Genomic DNA, 15,244 nt, shown 5'->3' on the forward strand with positions numbered 1-15,244 from the left:
CATTCAGGTGTGTTAACACAATGCCAAGGAGGAATGACATAAAACCCTGATTGTTGCTGGCTGTGTCAAGCCTGCTCAGAGGCGATAACAACCACTTGTCTTCTCACACGTCTGGTAAGTTACTTGTGGATTAGAAGAGAATCTCACCAACTGTTTGAGTCACTAGAAGTACACAGAGACGATGGATTCTTTGGGTAGTAATTTTCTATTTCACCTAAGATGAAGAGCTGCTGCATGAGGAGAGTTTGCTGGTTGTTGGTCACCATAACATCTCCAGAAACTGGATTTCTAGCCTGGATAAATATCTCTTCAGACATGCTGCAGCATGACACTGAGACATGTTATGGTTTAAGATGTTTTGAGTTTTGTGACATGGTTGTTATCCTGCTGGATGGGCACGGTCAGCAACAATACTCAGGTAGGCTGTGGCATTTTAATGATGTTCAGCAGGTACTACGGGGTCCAAAGTGGCAAAAAATGTCCCCCCACACCATCAAACCACATCTAATCTGAACTATTCATACAAGGCAGAATGGGTCTGTGCTTTCATGTTGTTTATGCCAAATTCTGAGCCCACAGCTTGGATGTTGCAGCAGAACTTAAAACTCATCAGACCAGGCAACACTTTTATAATTTTCTATTGTTTAAATTTGATTTGGTGAGCTGCTGTGAACTGTAGCCTCAGTTTCCTATTACTGGCTGACAGGAGTGTGGTCTTGTGTTCCTGTAGCCCATCTGCTTCAAGGTTTGATGTGTGTTCAGGGATGCTCTTCTGTATATCTTGGTTGTAACGACAGATTTTTTGCGCTGCATTGATTGCATTATGTTTCTGCAATGTGACTGGCTGCTTTAACAAGCCTCTTAGTTGTGTCTAATGAAGCTGCCAGTGAATGAATATTATGCTGCTCTGTTTTGTAGCTGAAACCCGGATGCCTGGAAGCATCGAGTCCACAGGCCCACTCCAGATGTCGTGCAGAATCGCACATTAACATGTTAGCAGCAGGTTTCAAGGGGCCTCCATGAGTCTGACTTGCATTTCCCATACCCCTTACAAATGCTCAAACTGAGATATGGGCGGGGTTGAAGGCCAGGACAAGACCTTGAACTCTTTATCTGTGTTAAACTACTCATGAACAAATTCTGCAGTGCGACAGGGCACATGATCCTGCTGAGAGAGGCCGCTGCAATCAGGGAATACTGTTGACTGGATGCAGGTGGTCTGGAACAATGTTTAGGCAGGTGCAGCATGTTAAAGTAACCCACATGTACACCAAGACCCGAGGCTTCCCAGAATATAGCCCAGAAAATCACATTGCCTTTTTTGACTTGCCTTCTTTCAAAAGACAGAACATATTTGATAATAAAACTTTATTTTTTATTAAGAATAAGGTCACATTTACAGTGAATATATATTTAATTACAGCACATGTGCTGCTGAATAAAGAAAATAGCACAATTTCCCCCCCTAAGAAGTTGAAAACAAACACATAAGTGAGTAAAATAATCCTATTTATAACTCACAAATCAGATTCAGATTTTTCTGTGGAATCTGGATGAACTGAGCCTGTGCAGGAAAAAGGAATAAAATGATGTTTCTGGTGTTTCTTTACCACTAACTACAAAACCACAAGTTTCCAGCAAAGGTGTTACAGTTAAAGAGAGATCAATAAAAATGTAACAAGAGAAGAATAAATACAGCCATTCATAAATTCCTGTACAGCACAAAGGGTTGTAAACCAAAAGGAGTATAATTACTAGTAAAAGGGTCAAAGAAAGAGAAAAAGGACATTAAGGAGAAGCTGACAGCATCCATCTGGAAAGGGAAGCATCTTGGAGGAAGTCCACTGGCCACACACGATCATGATCCAAACAATCTGTGCAGATTGAAGACATTTGGCTAGTTAGAACAGCAGCACACTTCTGCTAATTTCAGGAGAAGCAGCGCACATCTAAAGGGCATAAAAACGTTTGATTTACACACACACACAAAAAAGACAGGACAGCACAATCATCAAGCACTTTATAGGTTTAACCTCAGTAATGCTGAGTTGGGACTTCATTCACTCTCAGATGGACTCATGGATTATACAAGTTGTAACAAAAGGACTCCTGGTCCATGTCTACATGATTGCATCACATATTCTGTGTTGATTTATCAGCTGTGCAATCATGGTGTTATCCTCCTGATTGACCACATCCTAAAGGTGCACCACTGGATTTAGATCTGGGGATTGGGGAACCCATCATCAGGTTTATGAAAGCATTTTGAGGCAATTTGTTTGGTATGTTGGCACATAAGAAAACCGTGGTAATAACAAAGTTAGACGTGGTCATCAGAGATCCCCAGAAACACTGACTGATATAAACAAGTGTCTGAAGTGTTCTCAGATTGGGTCCACGGCTTCATCCTTTAAACGCCAAATTCAAGTTTCTTCACACCAAGCTTTGGTTGTTCAGTGTTTGTCCAGACTGCAGACTCAGACTAATAATGTGAATTGTAAGAAGTTTCTTCTGCTCCCAGTTGTAAAGAATTGGCTTCTGGATTACTTTACCCCCCTTCAAAGCAGTAAGACTTCATTGGCAGCAACAGTCACATTTTTTTCTTGTTATAATGTTTAACTTGAAAAACATGTGAAGGTGCTGACTCATGTCTGCAGCTTACTGCTACCCCACAACTGTATTTTACCTTTAAAAGCAAACATGGCGTAATCCTTAAATATCCTCCCCAAATATAATGCATTTATATGTGTCAGTGAAAACTAATACAGTATCCCAGAAAGTTGAATTTGTTCACATGGACTTGCATTTTCAGAAGGAGAAACGTTCTCAGTAATTCAGGTCACAGTAGTCTTAACTGGTTGAAAAACAAGGCAACCAGACTTTAAGTTTGTGAAGATGTTACACCTCTCATCCAAGAGGGTTCTTCATTTCTAAAAACAAAAGGTTAAGACCTAATTATATAATCTATGCATGGCACACCATAGAAGAGTCAACTCAACAGGACAGGACTCAGCTGTAAATCTATACCGAAAGAACAAAGGTCACTCTATCCTCTGATTGGCATCGAGGATGCCAATGTTCACACTTTGGACAAAGAAGACAACTGGTACACATCCTGGACAGGGAGGAACGTTAGTTTGAGCACATTCCCTATTCACCCATTTACGTGAATAGGGAAAGACCATCTCTGAATTGAGGAGGTGGCCTATCTTTCGCCATCTTACAATGCACACACTGGTGATGGAAAGCTACATTGTAGCCACAGCCACCCTGGGGCGCACTGACAGAGGCGAGGCTGCCGGACACTGGCGCCACCGGGCACTCTGACCACCACCAGTAGTCAACGGGTGAAGTGTCTTGCCCAAGGACACAACGGCAATGCTAACTAATGGCAATGCCAAGGACACAACGACCGAGACTGTCCAAGCTGGGGCTCGAACTAGCAACCTTCTGATTAAAAGGCGAACTCCCAACTCTTGAGCCACGATCGCCCCCACGATCGTGATGAAGAAACAGACCTTCCAGTCCATTGTTCCTTCTGTGGGCTGGCTTCAGTCATTATGCAAATGTACTGTTTATATGATTGGGGAAACCTGCAGTCAGCTGAGAAGTCACTTGGATGAGTAACGAAACGTTTCTCCCACTGAAAACGCTACGTCCAGATGAACAGAAACAACTTTTGGAGAGGCCATGCATGTCCACTGTGAACGACCATCACTTAACAGAGGTGGTGACAATGACAGCAGCTATCAGCCACCTACAATTCAGTTTTGATTATCCTTCCCAGGTGCATCTCCGCCCGTTCACACCTCGTCTCAGTTGACCTCAATAGCTTCCATGGTAGGGCAGGGCAGGGCAGGGTGTCACAGTGGTTCCACTCAGCCTTTTTTTTTTCCTCAAACCTTGTGATGTGATGACGCACATGATCAATAGTGTCAACGGCCACCTCCTAAGGGACAATCTAGGGGTTTAAATATCTGCGACTCCTCCACCTTTTGTTTTTAGAACTGAAGTGCCCTCTTGACTGAGAGGGGAAAAGTCTTGACGAACTTCAGCTGCCTTCTTTTGTTAAGCTTTTAGGAGTAGCACCATTGCCTAACAATAGCTCACGAGGTCAGTTTCATGATCATTGCATGATCATATGCAAATTGTCATGACCGTTGATTAATGGCCAGAGAGTTGGGAAGTAGCTGCAACACACTATTAGAGCTACAGCACTGGTAAAATGCTGTAGCTGTAACAGTAACAGCTCCAGAGTGGTGAAAGATGTACCCCTGGGCCTCCTCCTGGATTCAGAGATGGTCTCTACCTTTCCATGTAAAGGTTTTTGCTTAGGTAGTGACTGTCCTTCTCCCCTGAATTGCCTGCAGCTATTTTTAGGCGCCTTCCCAGCTTTGACAAATGTCCAGCTGGGACAACCACATTCCCTCAGGGCCATTTTTCATACGATGACCTTCAGCTTCCCAAGCCGGTCTGTGTGGTGATGGTGTTCGCTCTGTGTTGTAGTGTCCTGATGACACCCAGTTTGTGTTTTAATGGAGAACGAGAGTCAAGAATGAAATACTGATCCGTGTGCATTGATTTAAAGTACACGTCGACTTTTAAATGTCCCCAATTACTAATGGCAATTTGACAGTCTAAGAAAGCTAGCCTGCCATTTTTCATTTCCTCCCTGGTGAACTTGATAATGTGAGAAATGCTTTGTGGTACATCGTGAAATTTGATTTTTTCACCCACGTATAATCCACATACCTGAACCAATTGCTCAACAGTGTTCCAGGATACAATAACAGAGCCCTTTATTTCTCCACTTTGTTCTTTTGGCTACAAATTAGCCAAAGTCGGTGAAACTGGGGATTTCACTGCAGACCCGTGTTTCTGCTTCTATGTGAAATATGTGGAATGAGAACAGAGTTCCAAGAGCAGACACTTTGGCTTGGTGCTTAGAGTTCTTCCTGTTACTGAGAAAATGTACTGTTTACAAAGTTCAGAAAGAGTGAAAAAAATTACTTTGATGAGCAACTAAACTATTTGTCCCACTAAAAAAAAAGCAACGTCCAGATGAACGAAATGAACTTTCTGGGATTTTTTTTTGATGTGTGAAATGTCAAAAAACCTCAATTAACAAAAAAAAAAAAAAAAAAAAAAAAATCTAATCCCACAAGAAGACCAAACTCAAAACTTCGGACTTTTTTGTCGTGGCAACCATTACTGTCACTGGTCTAGGTTTCTGGCAACAATTGGAATCTGTGTCACAAAGAAAGCTTATGTGGCTCAACATCAGTCTTCAGCACGTTCTCATATTTGGAGCACAACATATGAAACAAATATCTATGCATCTTCCTATGCTTATCCAAGTCGGTGCCCAATTCAGCAGCTGGAGCCTATCCCAGCTGTCATAAGGTTGGCAGGGTACAGGGAAAGGTTGCTAATCTATTGCAAGGCTAACACTGAGAGACAGACATTCACACTGGTGTTCACCTTTTAGGTCGATTTAGAGTCACCAATTCACCAAACCCATGCATGTCTTTGTGCAGCTATGGTGGTGGTTGTCTATCACATGAGTAAGATACTGAATCGCGAGCTGCTAACGATGTGAGAGTGTCAGAATTTTAGAAAGCCTTTAGTCGTAGATAAAAGTATAAGTATAAAAAAGTATAACTGAAGTACACAGTGAGAACCCATGCAAGCATGGAGAGAACGTGCAAACTCTACGTTCTCCACGATTTGAACCATCATGCTCCCTATGAAACAAACACTAGGATAAAAATAGCTAAAGCCCACAGCACAAGTAATTGAGTGCCTCTCAGTAAACTGCATCTGGTCCATCAGCATCGACTGACACAGTCTTACTCACAGGATCATGCAGAACATGATGAAGATGTTCCACAATGCGATGAAGATCCGGAAGTACCGCAGGCTGAGCAGAAACTCTCTGATGTTGTCCCCTGAGAGATAGACTGTGAATGTTTGTGGCAATACTACTCTCTCTCTCTCTCTCTCTCTCTCTCTCACACACACACACACACACACACACACACACACACACACACACACACACACACACACACACACCTGTTGTTGGTGATCCAGAGTCATCTCCAAATCCCTGCGACTCCTTCCTTTTGCTGAAAAAAAGACACCCACAGTTAACCTTCAACATTCTGCTAACACACAAACCTAAACTAATGACTGAGTACAATACTCACAGCTTGAAGTTCAGCACAGCCCCTGCGTTCACCAGTAAAGTCCTGCAGAGCACAAACACGGAGAGTTTGGTTGTCAGCTCAGCAGCGTATTAGCTGCTGCGCTGGCATTAGCACCAAGCTAGTTAGCTTGTCATTTTACGCCACACACGGCTGACTGACTAACACAAAATTACACAGCGACACATAAAGACACATAGAGAACTTATTATCTCAATACAAGATGTGATTCCGTGTGACATCTGCCACACGACTCGATAAATTACCCGAATATCAACAGATCCCCGATCATCTTGATCAAATCACATCAGAAGCGCCTCACTTCCGCGTTCGGCACGTAATCAGAAATGTGACCAATACAAATCCGGTATCCAGAGAAATACGAAGTGTTGTTATTCCCCGGGTTTAGACTGTAAGGTGCAACCTTACCAAACACTGATCGTCTGCCAAAATTGATTTTCAATGTTTTAGTGTATTTTTATGTGTAATGTCTTATGTGTAAATAGACTTTGGTGAACAGGATTTATAAAGAGGTTATAAAGAGATTTATAAGCACTCAAGCACTTTAAAAACGACCACGCACAGTTAGCCAATTAAAATATGTTTATAGAACTGTTGTTGTATTTGTTGAAAATTTTCTGCTGCCCTCTACCTAAGATCTCTCTTTAAAAAGACATTTTTGACGTAATTGTGACCTTTTATCTGGGCAAGTAAGAGATATATAAAAGCCACTTTGCCAAAAACTGATTGCAGCTTCTATTGTGACAGGTATGTGTGTTATTGTTTTTTCTGTTCCTTCCTAGTGGGATAAATAATTTCTTTGGTAGCTCTCGAACTTCGTAGGTTCTTTTGGGTGTTTTTGTTTTGGTGAAAGGAGCTTTTTTTCGTATGTCTTTGGCTCCCCTTTTTGGAGAGAGTAAGCACTACATCCATTATCGTGTGAATTTAAAGCAAATACAGAGAATAGTAAATTAAAAACCATTAAAAAAATACATACTTGAAATCTTGATTTACTTATTAGTGTTATTACGTTTACCTCGACATCTCTGCACTCCCGATGAGTGTGAACAATGTTGGGATTAATTAAAGCATCATCTGGCCGTGAGTCAGAACGGCTCCAGGATCAGATCAGGATTGTGGGTGTTTTCATGAACGAGTGAATAAATATTTGTTGATATGAAGCCTTGACGCTTTATTTTTATATATTTATTTTCCCTCCTGCTGTGTCTCAGAGCTGCAGTAAACCCCCAGCAGCGTCTTATGGCTCGGCTGAGCGACGATCTCGATGAAGACAGCAGAGCGAGCCTTTTGTTTTTCAGCTGAAGCGCCTGAAAGGTCGCCTGAAAAAGCGGAGCAGCTGGCACTGAGCGCAGATGATGATGACGATATGCAGAGGCCGTGGAGATGAGTGGTATTAATAGGAGGGCTTGAGTGTCACAGGCTTTCACAGTCGAGACCAGGGGGGCTTTCTGTGGCGGACAGTCGGCGGAGCGGGTTTTGGGGGGTCTTCCAGACTGCGCAGTCGGAATAAAACAGAAACGCAGCTCAGACTGGCAACATGGACGTGCTGGCAGTTCTTAATTTGGGCGATATTGCCCAAGCTTTCTCCAAAATGGGAATGTTTCCTGTGTTTGATCTGGCTTACTACATCGTGTCCATCCTCTACCTCAAATATGAGCCAGGTGAGTGTGCTTGACACTTTTCTGCTTATTATTCATGTCATAAGTATGTTAGAATATAAGTCTGCGTGCTGTTTGTGCAACAGTCCACAGGCTGTTAAGTAAAATATATCCAGAATAGTACGTTTTATACACCTGTGACTGGAATTTAACCAGGAAGTAACGAATGAGGCGAGAAAGTCTATGACTTGCATGATGTGTAATTTCATTGTGAACAGAAGGCTTTATTTGTATTACATTTAGCTCACACTTTGCCTAAATACCCTTACAAGGACTTTCTCTTGCAGTTATCCGTATAGTCCTTATAAAGAATGACCTGTTACATAAACTCCAGCAGCAGCTCTGCAGCTCTGCTTTGCTTTATGTGAGGGAATGTGTGTTGCTGCAGCAGCCTGACCTCCTTTAGGAAATCACTGGAGTAGATTAAACCCCCCAGCTTTGGTTAAAGCCCATTTTTTCCATTAAGATTTAACTACTTTGAGTAACAGAGCCCGAGGAGGATGAAACCTGAGGCCTGTGCATACCAGTGACTTAAGCAATAAATAGAAGGGCCTGAAATAGACGGTCAGTAGGACCTCCAGAGCCAACTCCCCCGCCACCTTTGCTGCACACTTGTCCCTGGGAATGTGTGCGTGTATTCTTTGAAATAACACATTCGCCTCTCCACAGAGTAAAACACGCACTGTGATATTGATATGATGGTTTGGTCTTGTTGGCAGGTTTCATCCTTGATGAAAGGAGCACAAAATGCATCTCACCCTCATAATAAGTTTAAAAAGAAGCCCGCCATGCCCATCGAGCCCATTTAAAACTGTTTGCACAGCATGATCAGAACAAACGCATCATCTCTCACATTTTCCTCAGCTGGAGGAGTCACTCGTCACATAAGCACAGCTGTAGGCCACTTGGAAGCCTGTTTTAGACTAACAACTTGGATAAAGTTAATCGATATAAATGTTTTTATCAAGTTTAGTGAAGTCAGCATGTTGTTAAAAGTCTGTTGTTGGGGGACCAAAGTTTTATATGTATGCTGTATAAGGTAGATCAGGGAATCTCCCAGCTGGCTCAGGGTCAAGATGTACTGGCCAAAAGACTGCAATGTGTGGAGTAAACGAACATACTGCAAAAACGTAAAAGGCAGCCAAAGCAGAGGGACTGCAGTTTGTGTGTATTTTAAAGTTAGAAAGTACCAGCCAGCACGAATCAGGCCGACTTCAACTGTAAAGCTTGCCTTATTTTCATGCATGCAATTTCACAGTCAAATGAGTCCTGCTGTGGCTCCCACAATATCACATTTATCCTGCACACGTCTGTGCCTAAAATTGCACCAGAACTTTGAGCTTTTTTCTTTTTTCGGTTTATGTGACAGGAGAAAGGAGAGAGAAGTGTAGGGTCAAAGGTCACGAGTGGCCTGTCAAAGTTGCATACAGGAGAGGCCAGTGAGCAGGATGTATTTATAGGGCAGTATTTCTCAGGATCAGGTTGCCTTCAAATTGAGGAACGGTTGAACCGCTACACCCCCACCCACCTGTTGGTGGAGATTTGCACTCTCATCTCGACTTACTGTAACAATGCTGTAACGCCGTCGAGGCTCTGTCCCGCACGAAATGTGCGTACAGTCTCAAAACTGACATGTAACCTTTTGTGTGGTCACACGTTTGCAATTTTTCCACTTTTGTATTTCTTACTTATAGCTGCATCTGTTTTCTTGTTGCACCTCCTGCATGCATGCCATGTCTAACTTCCTTTTCTTCTTTGAAATCATTTGGGCACCTAGTTTTGCTTTTGTCCCGTTGCTTCACCAGCTTCATCAGCTGTAGCACAACATGAAGCAGAAACATTTTTAGCTGCAGCGTCCTGAACACTGGACACTGATTTAGAAAATGTGGAAAACTTATGACGGTGTCAGTTCGCAGAGTTTTAAAGTTTAATTGGCGCCTGCCTTGCTGTTACTCACATGGATACAACACGTGAGTCCACAACATGACTGTTTGTCATGCAGGCTTTCTTTGTAGCATCTTTTAAGATATATGCATCCAGTATATTACAAAGAGCCGCTCTAGTCTGTATCCTTAAGCAAAGCAGCCATATGTCAACTCAAAAGTGACTGTAGTTATCCTGAGTCAACACTGACTGATGATAAAGATGTGTACTATCAGGGCGTGACCTGGAATGATAAACTGGGTGTGCACAAAGATACAGCACACACGGGATCCACTGATATTAGCATTTGCAGGCTGCTGGTAACAGTTAGGTCTGCAGGAGCTGGCAGAAATGATCAAAGATTAATATAGTTAATAAGTTAACATTCTGCCCAAAGTGCTGACTTTAATTAATTTAATTATATGCACATTTTACATAAGGAATCAGGAATCTGCTCACATGACATTTATTTGACTGGTATGCATTCGGTTTATACTAAGCACATTTTCCTCTGTTTGAATAAATAAACCTTTGATTTTATACCTTTCAGTGGTGTTTTACTCAAAGTTATTGTTTCATATTGACTGAGTGTTTTAGAGGAGCAGGGGGTGGTCCAACACAGCCTCCACGTTTTTCTCACTTGACAATTATAACAAGTATTATTGTCAAGGACTTTTTGCAAAGCATTTAATAGATCAATCAACTGATCAATCAACATCATTTTATTACATTTACAAACAGATAAAAAAGGATAAATAATGACTGTATTTTTTTTTTACCACCACCAGGAGTCGCCAAAGTTGAATCATTTTCCTCTTTTTCTAAAGAAAACTATTGACTTCCAATCAAATATATAAACTGTTTGTAGATAAATCACCTGACTGATCCTATAGTTACTTTAGTTGGTGAGTTGCTTAAGTTTGGAGGATTTTGTTAAGTTTTTCTGTTTGTATAATCTTGGAGAAAACAGAAGAATGCGCAGCATCTGACTCTTTAATAAAAGCACAGAACACATCATCATCATCATCATCATCAGCTTCATGCGCACACTGAGAGCACTCATTGACCAGCTGCTGTGATGTTTGGATCTTCACACCCTTCTGACAGCTCGTCCTCTGTGTTGCAGGCTCGGTGGAAGTTTCTCGCAGGAGTCCCGTGGCCTCCTGGCTCTGCGCCATGCTCTACTGCTTTGGTAGTTACATCCTGGCAGACATCATGCTTGGAAGCAGCCCCGTCGACTATTTCCAGCACAACAGCCACATCCTGCTGGCCTCAGCTGTCTGGTGAGAAAACCCCCAGAACCAGTTTGCTCATCACTCGTGTTTTTATTTAACTTTCAAGATGACATTTATGATACAAAGATCTGTCTCTTCCATTAGACATCAAGGATAATGAGTTGCAGCGTGGTCAGGAAACCAAACGCACACAATGGATTTATCCATTTATTTTATTCACAGGGAGGAGATTTATATGTAACAGGAATAAAAAAGTAATGTTTTATGTTTGTTGAGGAATAAACTCACAAAGGTTGTCAATCTCAATTGCAGGTACCTCCTCTTTTACTGCCCGCTGAACCTCTTCTACAAATGTGTGAGTTTCTTGCCCATCAAGCTGGTGTTGGTCGCCCTGAAGGAAGTTGTGCGCACTCGTAAGATCGCCGCAGGGGTTCACCACGCCCACCACGCCTACCACCACGGCTTCTTCATCATGGTGATCGTTGGATATGTCAAAGGTCGGTGTGACTGGGCTTTTGGTGCGTGTATAGTCCCTAAATCACCAATGTTTACATTGTGATGGAAAGGTGATTATGCTTGTGAGGAACAAACTAGTCTGTAAGTGAGTCGTGGCAACTGCCAACTCTTTGGTACTAATTTAGTGACGCATACATAGATACACATACTCGATGCATCTACAGTCTTTGTTACTGTGGCTGTTGGATCATCAGTCGCATGATTTAAACATGCATTAGTTGTACTTGTGCTTGCCTCTGTGGATGGATTACCACCAAGGCAACTGTGCCTTGAAAACTCCAGGCTCAAGTGGTTTTCACTAATGTGATAAATAATTCACTCAGGAGTAAATGTCCAGTGTAACAGGATCATAGCTAGGGTTGTGTTTTGTGGTTAACCATAATGTGGGCCATGCTTTCCGAGCCAACCTTTGGATCCTGTGTGGAAACAGAGATTTATTATGTGTTTAAAAAGGGTCAGGAAACTATTTTAGTAGATAAACTGTGCACAGTCTGAAGAAGAGGTTCCAGCAACTCCTTTTTTTTTGTATTTTTTGTAATATCCAATCACAGCTGCCCAACAGCTAGAAAAGCTGCGTATCAAATGTTAGGTGTGGGTTCATTCTGGTCTAACTTCTTTTCCAGACATGAACCTGCCAAAGAAAGAAAGAAGCAAAGCCTGACAGATGCGGTTGTGCAAAATGTTAAACCGCATTTCTACTTTGGCTCTTTATCATGAAAGCCTCCTGTCCCAGTTACAATAAGGAGGCCCTGCAGGTGTCCTTGTTGAAAATGGGCGTAAGAAGCTGAAGTCAGATAAGAGCAGTGACTCACAACATAGACTTTTTTTAAATCCTCCTTTCTATTTTTATCCTCACAGGATCTGGAGTGGCTCTCATGTCCAATTTTGAGCAGCTGCTGCGTGGTGTGTGGAGACCCGAGACCAACGAGATCCTCAACATGTCATTGTAAGTCTGGGGGGGAAATACAATGATCAGTGTCTCCTCAAACACAAAACCTAAAGCTGAACTGCACATAACGCTGAGTTTGCTAAAGTCATTCGTGTGGCGCTCTAAACATGTTCTGACTTCTGGTGCCCTCTGGTGGTGGGACCTAAAAAGGACACTCTAAACACCATGGTTCCATGGTGAGTGGGTAACCTGTTTGCTTTACATGTGAAATACCCCCCACTTTAGACACAAACTGAGACTTAGGAGTCACAAGGTAGTGTAGTCCTAGTGACTTCCCCAAGCCTGAATGAAAATGCAGTCAGGGCGTAAAACCTGTGCCAAATCAAAAATGTGCTCCAATCTGCTGAGGTGACCCCTCGTGAAATAACGTAACAGCAGAAAGCACCCACTTACAGTGTCAAATAAGAGTTGAATTCAAATTAAATAGCAGGCTTTGCGCCAGCCTCCACTCCAGCCCTTTCTGCTCTCTGTTTTTGCTGCCAGCGTTCGTTTTACCACCAGTTTGTGTTTTTTTTTTTTTTTTTTTTTTTTTTTGTTTTTGTTTTTCTCTCTACAGCCCAACCAAAGCCAGCCTCTACGGTGCCATCCTCTTCACCATGCAGGAGGCCCACTGGCTGCCAGTGTCCAAGAGCACCCTTATCCTCATCTTCACCCTCTTCATGGCCACAAGCAAGGTACGATCAGCAATTCAATGACTGAACTCAGAACCATCCACCTCTGTGAACACATCTGCACTGTGTCAAAACACTCTCTTTTGCTTCGTTGGACTGATGAAACATGTTTTGTACTACACAAATCAGGGTTTATGGGAAATACACAACTAACCTGTTGGTTTTAATGTGAAATACATAAGTGTTATTATCACAGGAGATCTTTTACCTGTAACATCAAGTGTATCACATTTGAAACACTTAACCTTTGGCACACTTAATCAGTGTGATAAATTGCGCAATACATTTTTAACCAGCCAAAGTAAAACAAATTAAATGTAAAATTAACATTTTTTCGTATTATGTGGTTAGTTTTTTCCGTTGGAACTTTTCACTTAATAATTCTGAAACATAAAACTCTAAGGCTGCTTTATTGCTGAACTTAAAGAAACAAATTAACACCAACTAGGCACAATGAAGGAACACAAAGCAAGAGGGAGAACCCGACAAAGAACAGAAGCAAACTGAGGGTTTAAATAAACAACATAGATTACTGAAGAGCGGAAACACCGGGGGAACACTGAACAGAATTTATCAGACTGTTCTCTCCTCTCAGGTGGTGATGACCGCCCGGCACTCTCACAGCTCCCCCTTTGCTCTCATTGAGTCCTGGATCTGCCACCTGCTGTTCGGCTCTCCTCTGGCTGGTGGTGAGGAGGACCACCATCATCCTCCTCCTGCAGGTGCTCCATCTTCACCTCTCAAGACCAAGGAGGATCTGAGCGAAGGTGCTCGCAAGAGGAAGGTCAAGAAAGCTGAGTAGAGCGCCGTGCTGCACTGCCGAAACGATCGGACTTCCCATTCCTTTCTAAGACGAGGGGCAGTTTGATGATGTTTGATGTTTTGCCAAGTGAGAGCCTTTCTATTAGAGCAACATGGTGCTTTCGACATTTGACATCACCCGAGGACTCTGTAAATACCACAGCAAAAGCTTCACACCCAACCTGGACCTTTGAAACCTATTTATTTATGTGTCTGTGAACATCTGCATCCGTGCAACACTGTGTGGCGATCCACGGTCAGGGGCTGCAGCGTGCCCTTAGGACAGCTTTCGTTCCTCATCAGTAGTTGTTACCAGGAGCAAGTGGTTTTTATTTAGTTCACCAATTCTTATTTTCATGAAGGAAACAGCAGAAAATGTTAATTAATTTGACTCTTAATCTGAAATTCTAATGTGAATAAAGCATTATGTGAAAGAACACGGATGATTTTTACACTGAAATGAAAGCAAATTAATATCTTTCAATAAAATCAGGAGAAACATGGTGTCTGTTTCGTGTCTGTGCCATTCGTATCCTCTTAATGCACAAGTGGATCTGCATGTTCTGACTCTAATAATGACCATGAAATCCATCTATCTTATCCAGGTCTGGTGGCAGGTGGAGACACCATCACATCACACACTAAACCATAACTGTAACCCAAACTGTAGCCCAGTAACCCTAACCTTAACCACAATCACAACCTAACCCCAAACCCTAACCAGTCCCTTTTTGTATTTTTTTCCTAAATGGCCATCAGCAGGATTTTTTTTCCAAGTTGTAAAGCTACAACAAAATAACAATGAACTTGGTCAGATGCAATGTTGATCCACAAACAACACAAGGACATCAGCTGTATCATCCTGGGTCTATCACAGGTCCTCCGCTTGGAAGGACACACCCAGATCACCCTGGAGACATCCTAGGTGTTCAGGTGATCCCTCTGAAAAAAAGAAAACCAAAGGACCAGGGTTACTGGGATTGATCCCAGAGCCAGGCCCGTGGAGGGAGCCTGAAGGAGAGTCTCTGGTAGAAGAGGCCTCAGCCCATGTGGCCTGCCCTGGGGGTCTGATCCCTGGCTGTTGAAGCTAGCTTGAGGGACAAAATGTACTTCAGTTTATTTAATGGGACATGAAACTAACGACTGAGCCCATAAAACTGTCCATGAAGTGTTTACTGAGGTCAGACAGCAAGGGTTTTAGATGCAGATATATTTTACTGCCAGCAGGTGAGGCACTTAGACATCGGCTTCACTTTTCTGGAAG

At 42.5% G+C, this 15,244-nt stretch overlaps 2 protein-coding genes across 2 annotated transcripts; one reads left to right on the forward strand and one right to left on the reverse strand.

Moving 5' to 3' along the window:
• Positions 1–1,353: 1,353 nt before the first annotated feature.
• On the reverse strand, positions 1,354–6,555 carry smim7 (small integral membrane protein 7). The gene is made up of 5 exons (XM_085247625.1): positions 6,473–6,555; positions 6,210–6,251; positions 6,076–6,128; positions 5,858–5,948; positions 1,354–1,874 (listed from the first exon to the last, which is right to left on the reverse strand). Exons 1-5 carry the CDS (start codon positions 6,496–6,498, stop codon positions 1,859–1,861), a joined length of 228 nt encoding a protein of 75 aa, XP_085103751.1. The 5' UTR covers positions 6,499–6,555; the 3' UTR covers positions 1,354–1,858.
• Positions 6,556–7,467: 912 nt separating this feature from the next.
• On the forward strand, positions 7,468–14,484 carry tmem38a (transmembrane protein 38A). The gene is made up of 6 exons (XM_085247575.1): positions 7,468–7,888; positions 10,935–11,091; positions 11,356–11,540; positions 12,418–12,505; positions 13,065–13,182; positions 13,775–14,484. The coding sequence occupies exons 1-6, from the start codon at positions 7,765–7,767 to the stop codon at positions 13,979–13,981; spliced, it is 879 nt and encodes a 292-aa protein (XP_085103701.1). The 5' UTR covers positions 7,468–7,764; the 3' UTR covers positions 13,982–14,484.
• Positions 14,485–15,244: the final 760 nt, after the last annotated feature.

The sequence above is a fragment of the Mchenga conophoros genome, linkage group LG15, assembly GCF_057382185.1.
Source record: "Mchenga conophoros isolate Kocher_MC1m ecotype Shallow Benthic linkage group LG15, M_conophoros_male_GT1.1, whole genome shotgun sequence".
Classification (NCBI taxonomy): domain Eukaryota; kingdom Metazoa; phylum Chordata; class Actinopteri; order Cichliformes; family Cichlidae; genus Mchenga; species Mchenga conophoros.